The 13,289-nt window shown below is 43.8% G+C and overlaps 1 protein-coding gene across 2 annotated transcripts in view; it reads right to left on the reverse strand.

Moving 5' to 3' along the window:
• The window catches only part of FBXO42 (F-box protein 42), a 242,064-nt gene that overhangs the window by 162,712 nt on the left and 66,063 nt on the right, over positions 1 to 13,289 (reverse strand). For both annotated transcript variants that reach the window (XM_078642841.1, XM_078642842.1), the window contains exon 3: positions 3,702 to 3,818. In XM_078642841.1, the coding sequence (XP_078498967.1) occupies positions 3,702 to 3,818 (117 nt within the window). The remainder of the gene's footprint in view (positions 1 to 3,701; positions 3,819 to 13,289) is intronic.

Consider the following 13,289-nt stretch of genomic DNA (forward strand, 5'->3'; position numbering starts at 1 on the left):
TTATTAAAATAAAATTGTCTCGGCTAATTTCAGACCTAAAAAGGACAGCCACGCTGCTCTTAAAAAAACTGTCTGGGGAGAGCCTGAAATGTTCACTTAGGCTGTCACAAAAGTATTTAAAGGCCTTGAGACAAGTGAGACGGCACCAAGGAGTAAATGAACTGATGCACCCCCACGACAAATTGAAGGTGATCCAATCTTTCAGTAATGAAGCGAATTACACTTGCATAGCTAAGGCAGCCCTATTGCCTTTGCACAATTATAACGATACCCAGAAGTCGCCTGTGGAACTTGCACAATCACTGGAATCCATTTGCTATAATCTAGCAGTCAGAAACTATAAATATTGTAGAGTTCAGAGGGGAGTAGAGAGAAGAAAGGGTCATCTGACATTAGAAGCATGAATTAAGGACACAGAGCGGTTCTCTCTTCGGATTTTTCAAAATGTTATCCAGGAAGGAAAGGTGCAGTTTAATGCCTTTCAGTCTTGTTTAAAGCAAATTAGCTGCACTGAATTGTTCCTAGTCAGTAAAGGTGTACTTGATCTTAGGCGCATGTCAGGAGAGTGAAAATCATACAATTTTAATGATATTCTGGGAGGTCCCTCAGTCATGTAACAATTCCTGGATTTTATTTTGTTGGTGGGAACAAACAGTACCCCCTTATTCAGAGCGTTCAAAATGGCTCTGGAAAAAGAAACCACTATATTTCACAGTAACTTTGAAAGTTATTTTACTTTGTGGTTTTGTAAAGCACTGCATACCCATATACAGAGATCTAAGAGCACTAAATGTATCAAACGGCCTGGAGGTAACATTTAAATGACTAACAAATATTAAATAGTACAAATGCAAGATGTAAACAGTCTAATCAACTACACATATGGAGATGTGATCCATCTCAAAGCTTTAGAGTGGGTAAATCGAGTGTTGGCACTCGACCAGAGATCACAGTGTGCGGCATCTTCACATGCCCAAGGATTAAATGAAGATATACCTTGGAGTACATTGAGGGTCTGACAGATTTTCACCACAAGTTGATGATGGATACAGTGTCAGTAACTCGGGCATTCTCTTTAACAACTGGTAATGCGAATAGTGTAATGCACACACCTTTTAACAATAACATAGCGTCTATATAGTAGGAACACTGAGTCCCTTAAGGGATCGCAATGATGAGACGCACACATGCCAGTTTGCAACAATTTTGGAGATCATTTTCATGTAATGCGCAATTAGTGCCGGACATTTACTTTATAACATCGGCGTTACACGATTGTAACCATCCCAAATGTATATCCGTCTAGTATAGTCGCCTATCTGCACCTCCGGTAGAAATCACCTCCCCAACATGGCCGACTACTGAGAACAAACAAGCACGCACTAGCGTCCACAACCAGGCGCTTCTGTCCCCGGAGGCGCCGAGACGCACTGATAAAAACAACGCGATCTCAAACCTCTCTACCTCCTGGACCCGGTAGGGGTCTTGAGACAGCGTGCTACTTGCACACACGCGAGTAGCTACATTACGAACAAATCCCCGTGCTTTAGATTCCTTTACCCAAGCTCATGGAACTTTGCTGTTTTAAACTTTACAAGTGTGGCGCTGCATTATGACCACATAGTGAACCTCAGCAGCGACGCGCCCCCATTCCCGACCCACGCTAAACAACTGCCCACACTTTGGATTCCTTTACCCGCGCTTGGGAAATTTGTTGTTTTTTCGTTACGAGTGTGGCACTACACTGTGACCAACTAGTGAACGTCCATAGAGGCGCGCCCCTATCCAGACCATCGCACATTTGCAAGGGTTTGAGGTTATAGGAAGTGATAATATGACAAAAAGCCTCGCGCAGTGCACTTTGGATTCTTTACCGCATACTTCTTTGGGTTAATCAAACAGCAATTGGATCATAGCGGCAAACATTCCACCACGCCTCCCGCTCACCGAACACAAGGAGTTTATATGGTTGGATGTGATGATATATGCGATGGCAACATGTTCCCACGCACATTTAAGAGGGAGCATGACCCATGCTAACTTGCTCCCATACTACAACAAGTTTATATTGTCTGACATTTTTTTGAGAGGAGCGGTATTAGTCGCATCTAACTCACTGCAATGAATGGTTGATAAGAAGTAGGTGGGTGATGCTAAGAAAATGGTCATTACTGCACAGTACGTGAAAGACATGTGACTAATGTGAATATTTATTCATTTTTCCCTACGCACAAGCATGAGAAACTCCTCGTGTACGACCTACCGGGTACTGTTGAAGCCTGGTTAGTCTTAACCATTGAGTGAGTACCCAGAGTTTCTCTGCCACAAAGGCTGAGGTTCACGCTAGTTCACCTTGTGCACTCACCGTTTGGCACCAATTTTAACTGTTTTTACGTGATTTTAATTCATGTTCACCACTGAGTCTTGAGAGTCCGCTTCAGAAGGGAAACGAGAAGATGCACACACTTGCAATTGTATTGATTTAAACTTGTCACATTTTATCCCTTCACAGGTAGTTCCAGTACTACCAGGTACTCAACTAGTTAGTTGTATGGTTGATGTGAGAATGCATCCACTTCACATGTTCTTAAGTTGTAGATAGATTTCTTTTCTGGTCCTGACAAACTGCCCGTAGACTATACACTTGGCGAGAAACATGTTGACCTGTCACCAATAAGTACGCTTAACGCAAGACATAAACTTAGCCTAACGCCTTATTAATTGCTTTTACTTATGGTAGGAGATGCATTGATTAAAAGTTGTTGTCGCTGGTACTCCTAAACCTATTTTATATTCACTCAAAACACTCATCTACACATACTTGGCCCCTCACCCCCGCTTCACCTTACGGATGTTGGAAAAAGATCTCCGCTAAAGTGCCCCTTCTATAGGAAGTCCGTCAGGTATTGCACTGCCGACCAGACGAGGAGTAACCCCATGATGAAGCATGACACCCTACTGGGAGTGTGAGGGCATTATAATCCAATAAATGGATTCCAAACTTTGAACCACTCTGGTCAGGTTGGCTTAGATTCCCTTCTTCTCACTCTCATCCCATAGGAACAGCATAACCTTTTCTTTATATCTTCATTTCTATGCCATGCATTCTCCTCTTAGTGTTATGTACCCTGCTAATCAGCCATTGACTGAAGTAATTAGAATACTGATGTGTGGTGGTTGAGGGTATGTCAGTTGGAGTGCATGGGTTGAGCATCAGGTGGGGCTTCCTTCACACCTACTTTCTCTATAAGCTGTGAAAACTACCTTGAGAATTAAAATATCCTGTTTTACCTATACTCCTGGCTTTATTTACCACACAGTGCCATAGTATTGCTCTTAGGTGTCTAACCAGATCAGTTACCCACACAGGTAAAAACTCCCACCTACCACAATTCTGGATAACACATCTAATCTTCAAAATCTCCCAGCATAACTCATTAAGGTGCATAAATGGAGTCACTTTGATTGCAGTGAAAGATTTTCACTAATTACGACGATTAATTCTACCAGGAGACAATTTCATGTGATTACTCCACAGATTGCCCTAAACTGCACCTCTCTAGACACAGGAAAATGCATGTCATACTTGCCATTCCCAATTTCAGAATCAAACTGTTCACAATTAGTTATCAACATGATCTAGCCCTACAGCAGAACAAGAAGAGAAGAGACAGCTGCCCAAGCTTAGCAGCACTACTCACTATGAGAGAATCGCTGAGTGATAGGTGTTCCAGGGTATGGATAGGTCCGACTTTCCCACTGTATGTTCCCCTCCTGAACCGCCTTGATGAAGCCATGATAGCACTGATGTGCTACACCTAGGAAAAAAAAGAAGCACAATGAGTGGACAAGAACTGATGGGCACAAACTATGCAAACAGTGCTCTACACTGCTCACAGAAGAGATGGGTTTTACTCATGACAATGCAATTCATTACAGTTTTAGTGAGATAATTTTAAGAGAAGATTTATTCATTTGGTGCATGGATTTCCCCAAAGGGCCAGTGGCCTCCATGATTGTTACTAGAGACAATTGTCTACGAAGTACACCCAGCATTAAAGTTGATTTAAGCAATGAGTGTGGGGAGTGTACGCACCACAGTGGAAGTGTTTGAAAATATCAACGCTATGTGCTATAAAAACACAAGAAGTTAATTTATGCACTAGAGGAAGAGTGTCATTCTTGTTAATCCTGTATCCAAGACAATATCTTGCACCACAACTACCAAAGGCATATAAACATACAGACCGTGATAGATGCACAGCGACAGGCATGCACATAACTACATGTGCCAGGAAAGCAAAGAGAATGGACAGTGAAACTAGCAGTCAGGGTGATGAGCCTGAGCAACAGATAAGCTGTCAAAGGCAACCTGTACTAACGGTGGTAAAGCAGCATGTCAATTGTGATATCAAAGTCTGCATACTTTTTCGCATGCATTTTTAGGTATGGGGTTAGCCACAACCTTTACTAAATTTATATATGTAATAAACTCGCACATAAGGGCTTTCAGATAGCGCTCTTCCTCAATTGGTTTAGGATTGTGTTATTCATTCTTTTCTTCAAGAGGAAACTAAAGCATTTGTGTTGCTGCATGAATTGACTTTTTGCCTAAGATGCACAAACATTGGATTGATTAGACACGGATCCTAACTTAGGCTTAGGAAACAGCATCAGGTATCCACCCAATACACTCCTATCCCCCTAAAAAAGCTGAATGACTAATTGACCATCACATAAAGGATGGTCGTCCCAATGGGCCACGATAAGCAAAGTAAATGTGTGGAGGACCCATCCAAAGTGGACCACATGCCCCTGGCAGAACAAGTGAGGCATCAGGTCTAAAATTGGATGAACCTGCAACCAAGTGATAAAAGCCCAGTAGGTGGCATTTGGGGAATGTTGAGAGAAGGTGCCACTGTGAAACAGGTAACTAAATTAATTTAGTCAGTCCGCGGAACTGAGCAAAACTCATAACATTCTAATTTCATGAGTGAAATTAATTTTTCTTTACTTAAGTCTTCAGACTTATCCTTCACTTCAGAAATGAGTCATTAACCCTATACAGAAGATCAGTACACTCACTTAATTCTCCAGCAGCCAAAACTCAATCAGAAAACTAGCAGCCATGTGTGTGTGTGTGTGTGTGGTGGAGGAGGGGGGGGGTGAGGGGGGAACGGGGGGGGGACGGGAGGAGAATTAACTCTCTACAATATCCTTCATTTAAAGAATAGACCCCAATTCCATACAGCAACAATACAGAAACTACAGTCCTGTATCCCTTGTAAGACTCCAAAATATATATATATGCACATTTCTTCAATTTAGAACAATCTGAGCGCTCATAAGCATGAATGCTCTTCTTTAACTACGCTCCATTAAATTGTTCACATCAGATTATAAAACTAGAGCTGGTGAGGCCAAACTTTGGGGATGTGGTTGGATGAAAGACCTAGGACTTATCTCTACCCAATCAAACTTTATGATGCCCAACCGGGAGTCAGGGTACCCGCACTTTCAGGAAGGGAAGTGCTCACAACACTCAGTCCTGTGGGTCGCTGCCTGAATGGTCCCATACTACACATTGAATTCTTCATTACTTTCCCATTGGAAGGAAGTCTTTTTAGGCCCAACAAAACCTCTTTTTGCTATTGCAGGTTGATGAACAACATTTCTAGAATGTGTCCTACAAGTTGCGGATGGAGATCCCTGCAATGGACTCCCTACAAGCTCGGGTGAATTGGTCAAGATGGTACTTTGCAGCAGAAGTAGAAGGAAGGGGCACATTTCCAGCAGGTTACTTCAGAATTGAAACCAGATAGGTGAACCAAGACAGGCTTAGAGTAGATGCACAGGAGCTGATGTCACTACTCTTTCAGGTGGAGCTAGAAGGGCTTGACTGGTGCGAGTAATCTACTCAGTGCAAAAGGTTTGTAGTTCACAGCCTCTAACAACGTGCTGGCAGGCAGGGATGGGGAATTCCTATAGCCCGACGCCCAGGACATATTGTTTGGGGTCAAGGGCAACAAGTTATCATGTTTATTTTTTTTGATCTCCTTTTCCGTGCCTGCCACTGCTCTTACTCGGGTGAGAGAATCAATAGCGACCACGCGAACTTCGCGTCCTTTTCATCTGCTTTCGGTGGATATGTTATCTGAGGCCCTTACCACCTTTCCATGTCCTCTTTTGGGCAATTTGGAAGAGAATCTTGGTCTCTTCCACAAATGGCTGATAGCCAGATTTGAGACCTTAATCCCCGAAAAAAAGCTTAAATCAGGTGAACGCAGAGCGTCGGCCCCATGGTTCACTCCCAGTTAAGGGAGCAGCGGCAGGGTTGTAAAAGGGCTGAGAGAGTTTGGAGATGGGCCTATGATCCGACTGAGAAATTGAAATTTCGAGCGACAACTAAAGCCTATCACCAGTTAATCTGGAATGAAAAAAAGGCTTATTTTGAGCGTCGAATTGATGAGGCTGAAAATGGCTGTAAAGAAATTTTTAAAGTTGTCCTGGAATTTACTTCTCCAGCTATCTGTACTCCATCTCATACTCACTCAGAAGTATGGATAAAACAGCTTGCAACGTTCTTCATTAGTAAAATCACAACCATTCAAGCCTCTCTTTTCAACTTTAGCTCTGTCGGTTGTGGGTCCTTCATCACCCCCTTTATTTAGGGAGGGTCTAGGCCCTTCTCTCTCACTATTTCCACATCTGTGCCTTGACACTTCTCTTGAGCTTTTGTCAAGTCTGAAATCAGGCTCTCCACTTGATCCGTGCCCGGCTAAACATCTGGGGAAGGTGGCACCTGCCTTAAATGCCTTGCTTAACCCCCTTTTGAATTCTTCACTGTCTACTGGAGTGGTCCCGCAGGCATGGAAACATGCGTTGATCCTGCCATTGATCAAGAAGCCTACCTTGGACCCCCTTATCCATGTCAACTATAGGCCTATTTCCCTTCTCCCTGCCCTGGCGAAAGTGGCCGAAAGATTTGCACATCGGACGATTTCCAATTTCATCGAAGGAAACGATCTGTTGCATGACACGCAATCTGGGTTCCGTGCAAATTTTAGCACGGAGTCGGCTCTTCTCGAGGTCACGGATGCCATCAGGGAAGTGCTCGACTCTGGGGGAAGAGCCATGTTGGTAATGCTAGATTTGTCGGCGGCTTTCGACACCGTTCCTCACGATCGCCTCCTTGTAAGACTCTGGGAGAGCGGCATCCGGGGAACGGTGTGGAATTGGCTTAAATCTTTTCTGGACGACCGCCGGCAAACGATCTGGGCGCCCCCTTTCTCCGCTGACATGGCTCCACTAGAGGTAGGGGTTCCGCAAGGTTCCATTCTTAGCCCCATGCTATTTAACATCTTTATGGCCCCTCTGGCGGTAGTCGCGGAGTCTTTTGGCGCCCAGATCGTATCTTACGCCGATGACACCCAGCTTCTATTCACTTGTGATAGAGGCGGGTCATTCGACGGCGTACAGATCAAGGATTGCCTTGGTGCGGTTTTTGAGTGGTTCAGGTGTAATGGATTAAAGTGCAATTCCGATAAGTCGGAGCTGCTCTTTTTTGGTTGCACCTGTGAACCAGACTGGAAAGCTTGGTGGCCACAAGACTTGTTTCCTCCTGACAATGTGTCTCTCAAGGCTAAAAACTTGGGAGTGATTGTAGACAGTGAACTGTCCTTTGGGCCACACATTTCATGCCTTTCAGGTAAATGCTTTGGCATTTTACGGATGCTGAGGAAATTTCTTCCTCTAGTGTCTTTCCAGCATAGGAAGACTATTGTTCAGGCCTTGATCGGATCTCGACAGGACTATGCAAACGCTCTTTTTCTGGGTCTACCAAAATATCTTTTGACCCGTTTGCAAGTAGTCCAGAACTCGGCAGCCCGTGCTATTTATGGACTCCCGAGACGAGCAGGTGCCACGGTCCTACTGAACACCTTACACTGGCTACCGATCGCAAAAAGAATTCTTTTCAAGTGCTTGACTTTTGCCTTCAAAGCTTTACATGGTTCTGGCCCCAAGTACATAAGGAAACGCCTCTCCCGATATGTACCCAGCAGGTCTCTGAGATCATCCTGTTTATTCAAAATGACAGTCCCGGCTATCAGGCGTGCAAGGATGGGAGGTCGATCTTTCCGCTACTTAGCCCCGAAGGAGTGGAATGAACTACCACTTTCTCTCAGACAGGCTCCCAGTCTCCTTGATTTTAGAAAGGAGCTTAAAACGTGCCTTTTTACTAAATAAACTTGTTGCTTCTCTTCTGTCTGCTTTTTAGTTGTTATGTTGTTGTCTTGCCTGCGGATATTCTTCGCCAAAGCGCCGGGATGCTCCTTTGGAGTAGCCGAGCGCTATAGAAGAAATAAATTAACATAACATAACATTTTGTCCTTGGGACAAGTAGGCCCAACCCTCTACAGCACAAACCCTTTGGCTGACAGTTTACAGTACCACATTATTGATCAGCAAGGCATTGACTGCAGTTAAGGTAATATTTGTGCCCATGTGATAATGCAGCTCAAACTTGTATTTATGGTTCATTAATGCAAAGCCTTAATTATTAGGGTGAGCGCTTTAAGTAAATGTCGTAAGCTCAGACTTCACTACTAACAGTCGTTCAAGTATGAAAACGTGTACACACGTTTTCAATGTTTAGCAATATGAGGCTATGTATACTGCTCCCAGAATGCTCTGATTAGATGCAAATATTTGCACAAGCTTGAAAGCAAGATTGAGGATTCTTTGCTTTCTAAACAAAATGTCCACAAAAAAAATGCACAAACATTTCACTAAACTACTGTAAAATGTAGGTCCCCTTTCTTTGCAATATCATTTAGTAAAATGTGTTTATGTACGCTAGTTTTTCCCCAAAAATATTTATAATGGAAAATCAGTGTAACCAGTTTTAATAAGATTATGGGGAAAAATAAACAAGCATTGGTAAAGCCAGTAGGTATGAAATTGTTGCTCAGCCTTTTGGTTTTGTCAATCCGCGACTAGTTTTGGCATGGTTTTTGTAAAACCATATTGGTGTGGGAGCTGCTGGGCCCTCACCATAAACATTGGCAAAAGCAAAAATAGTATTTGTCTCAAAAAGAACACATTGCCACAGTAGTTCCTGACACTGAACAGAACGAATGTGTGTGGATATGCTGCTTGTGAAAGGACAGAATCTGGTCACTCTCAGTGAAGCTAGGAGGGAGAGAGGGGGGAGAGAGGGGGAAGGAGAGAGGGGGGGGGAGGAGAGAGGGAGGGAGAGGGGGAGGAGAGAGGGGGGAGAGGGGGTGGAGGAGAAGGGGGGTGGAGGAGAAGGGGGGTGGAGGAGAAGGGGGAGGGGGAAGAGAAGGGGGAGGAGAGAGGAAGAGGGATAAGGTCATGGTTGACGGCAGACCTTGTGAGGGGACCAATTATTAAATAAAGTCTCAAAAGGGCACCCATGTATTTGTATTAAGTGCAGATATACTACTTTTTTGAATTCAGAAGACTTCACACAAGTAGGCCAAGAAATAGTACTCCTAGAAAATATTTGTGAACTGCATTTCAGCATGAGCACATTTCCATGTGTAGATTTGCTCATGCGAAAATCATTGTTTGCATGTTCACTTTCCCTCCCACCACTTTTTTCCCACCCCTGGAAGAAATTTGAGGTCTGCCATTGTCAGGAGTAAATGTCAAACCTTTCTCAGTATGGGAAAAGATTAGAGAAACCTTAGTGAAAACACTTACAACATGCAGGTTAGTAAGTTTGCACAGACTCAAAAGGGTATTCCAACCCTCAAACTGTTGCTTACCTCTACCTTCAGCCCTATTATGTAGATCTGCAGAAACGTGGCAACATAAGGGAATTGCTAGTATTCAAACCCTACAATGGATGGAGCCCTGGCATAATCAGAGAGGATATTTCAAAGCTCTTATATATAATGATTGCTACCATAATTTGTCGCCACATTATATGGCACAAAAGGGACAAGAGGGTTTTGATACAGGACAAGTAGATTTATGAAGCAAACTGCCCCAGGGGCAAGTAGATATTTTATTAAATTCCACACCCCTGTGGCAGGACAACATTCAAAGAAGCAAGTTAGTCTCTCTCTCTGTACAATGCCCTCTCTCCAGATGAAGGAAAGCCTTTTAAAATTTGAAGCCCAGGTAAACTATACCCTAATGGAGCAGGTGAAGGAGATTTTTTGCTATTTACACTGATAAACCAACATTAAATAACATCCATAGCTACATTTTAGGCTCCGCTCTCCAAGCTCTCATAATGATCGTCTTATGATCCAATAGCCGAAACCTTGATAGAAGTGGACCTTCTGCAGCCACAGAAACGTAGGTTATGGAGACATGTTCAGGTAAAAGGACAGTGTCGTATTCTCGTAATGTTCGTTTTTACCAGAAATGTGGACGTACTTTCACGTAAGGTGATTATGTCAGGTGTTGCACGTACAGGCCAGGAAGGAATTGCTGCCTGGGAAGGAACTGTTGGAGACTATCTACAAATCGTGGCACTGAGCCCTATGCCCATTTTTCACACTAGGCAACAGTGGATGCATATCCCAGTCATTCTGCTGGCATGTTATGACCGAATTTCTGTGTGTGGAGGAACTGTTGGAGACTAAATACAAATTATGGCAAGGAAACTTTCAGCCATTTGTCCATATTAGGAAAAACTGGTTGCATATTCCAGTCTTTCTGAGGGCCTGACTGGTTCAACTCTTCCTATAAAAAAAGGCTCTCATCCTCCAGTTTCCTACATAAAGTCTGCAGCAGAATTGAATTCTATGAAGCTGGGTGGGGAAACAGAAGAGCATCATGGAACACCAACACAAAAAGAACCCATGTACCCGATGTGGTACGGGTGAAGTATTGAGATAAGGGAAAGCTTGCCTCCACCACTCGGTTGGTCAACGGGGAGAGAGGGGAAGCCAGCATAGTTTTCCTGCTTAAGATCCGCTCAGACTGGGACAGATAATCTAAGAAGCAGTGGGGACTTGCAGCAAAAGGAGTCGGAGTTTGTAAAATTAAAAAATAAGCACCCATTTGTAAGAAGCTGGCCTGGCCTGTGTTGTGCTGTGCTGTTGAACCCTTTGGAGTCTGCAGGAACTTGTGATCAACAGACCGGTCAGTAGTGTTGAGGTGCCTACGAATGTAGGGGACTGACTTATTCACTCCAAGGGAGATTACTTTAGTTGTCTTTGATGCTTCACAGGCCTTATAAAGGTTCCTGTATGATGCACAGGCGATGCAGCAGACTGGAAGGGAGAAGAAGTCGGGCCCAAACGAAGTCCAGAGTGACCAAATGGTAGAAGTGCAGTGGTTTCAGTTCTGAATCTTGTTAACAACAAATCTAGGGACCTACACCCAGGTAAGCCCTTTAGTACCGTAAGGAGAGAGTTGGGAAGATTCAGATTATCCTCCTATGGGAGGGTCTGTACAGGGGGGAGGTTACTCCATGTCCCTTTGTCCAGTTTCGTGCCAGAAAGGTAGCCAACGGCTCCCAGGACTGGTTTTAACTGGAATATGCACAGGGACACCAAATGTGCCCCTCAGGTAGACTTTCAGGCACTGGCAAGCGCACCCTCCCAGCCCTAATACACTAAATCCTGCCTGGAAGGTGGTCACACCTCCCTGGGACAGGATGCCTATTGTTCTACCTTCCCCTGCTCGAGCTTGGCTCAGCAGGAGGAGGAGGAGGAGGAGGGCAGAAATGGGTCTCTGGTTGGCAGCAACCATTTTGTGCTGTCCCGGACTAGAAGGCTGGAACCGGGAACACGGAGAGCTCTTACAGATCTTGGAATCATACCTTCCACACCGTTTACAGAATGGGGGTATTATTTCAACAGGTTTGACACCAAAGATGATATGATTCATTGTAGCCGTTTGAGATGGTCATCGCGCAATGCCCCTCTATATAGTATATGGCTGCTTCACTGACAACCCAGGAGAATGGATTCCGTAGGCTGCAAGGGTGCCCTGCTCATGCAGAGGTACCCTCTCACTTAGAACCAAGCACCCTGCCCTCAGGATTGTAAAGGCCTGCTATAGGGGTGACTTGTAAAGTGCAGTGACCCTTAGTGAACCTCTCTCTCTTGTAAGTGGTGCATGCAACAAACTTACACAGAATGCAATGGCAAGCCTGTAGTTCCATTTTGAATTCTCTCATAGGTGGCATAGTACATGCTGCAGCCCCTGGGAGATCTCTGGGGGTACCTATGCCCTGGGTACATGTGTACCATATACTAGGGACTGACAAGGGTAACCTAGTATCCAATCTGGGGTGTACCCAAGTACATACCACAACAGTTTAAGGAGAAAGTAGATAGACTGAGGTCCGATTAGCAGGATCCCAGTCAGACTAGTCAAAAACAGTATCACATCAAGCAAAAAGTGGGGGTAACCATAAGAAGCAGATCCTACTTTCCTACGCCGACAACTACCTTTAAACGACAACTCTGCTGTTATTCTGACAGAATGAGGATGGTACAGCCGGAGCATTTTAGTTCCCGGTATGTTTTTTCCTCATACAACAATAAGTTGATGACTGATACATGCAAAGATTTGCAGACATGGCATATCTTGTTAATTGCCATATCTGAAATTCAAGGCAACGACAGACCACCAGAAGCAACACTTTATTAAGAATGCTACTGGACAATGAAAGAAACCTGTAGATCTGAACTGAGATGGATTCCAAATCTTAACCATTCGTATTCAAAAATCAACAAATGGTACAAATAAAAGCCATTCACTCAAAACCTACTTTTCTTGTTCCATTAAAATAATTAGTGTGAGAAGATAGCTATTACTTGTGAAACGCTACATAGAGCTCTAGAAGTTTAGATTAAAAGTTAGTGAATTTGACTAAGGAGTTACTTGGGAGATAGAGCGTTTGTTGACAAAGTCAGTTAAAATTGTGATAGCAATAAAACACTGCTTTAATGATTTAGGGAATAACTGCAAAATGTCAAATATTTTATTAACATTTTATTTTAAAAGTTATAAAAAAATATTTTGCCGGCTTTAGCCTTGGCTTGCACCTTATGTCCAAATATTTCAGCGATTTGTACCTTGAACATGCCAGAAACCTGTGTTTGTTAGTGGCATCTATTAGGCCCTAGGATAACCTCACATTTTGCTCAGCTGCTTCCTTGCCTAGGTGGGGTACCTAGTAATAGGAGTTCTGACATATTAACCATTGGTACTGAACCTCCAGTTAAGTAACTCGCTCCAGAATCAGGTGCAGTAGTGAAGATAACAGTGTAAACTTACTGACAAATTGGAGAGGACAG

This window comes from Lissotriton helveticus, chromosome 5_1, assembly GCF_964261635.1.
Source record: "Lissotriton helveticus chromosome 5_1, aLisHel1.1, whole genome shotgun sequence".
Taxonomy (NCBI): Eukaryota; Metazoa; Chordata; class Amphibia; order Caudata; family Salamandridae; genus Lissotriton; species Lissotriton helveticus.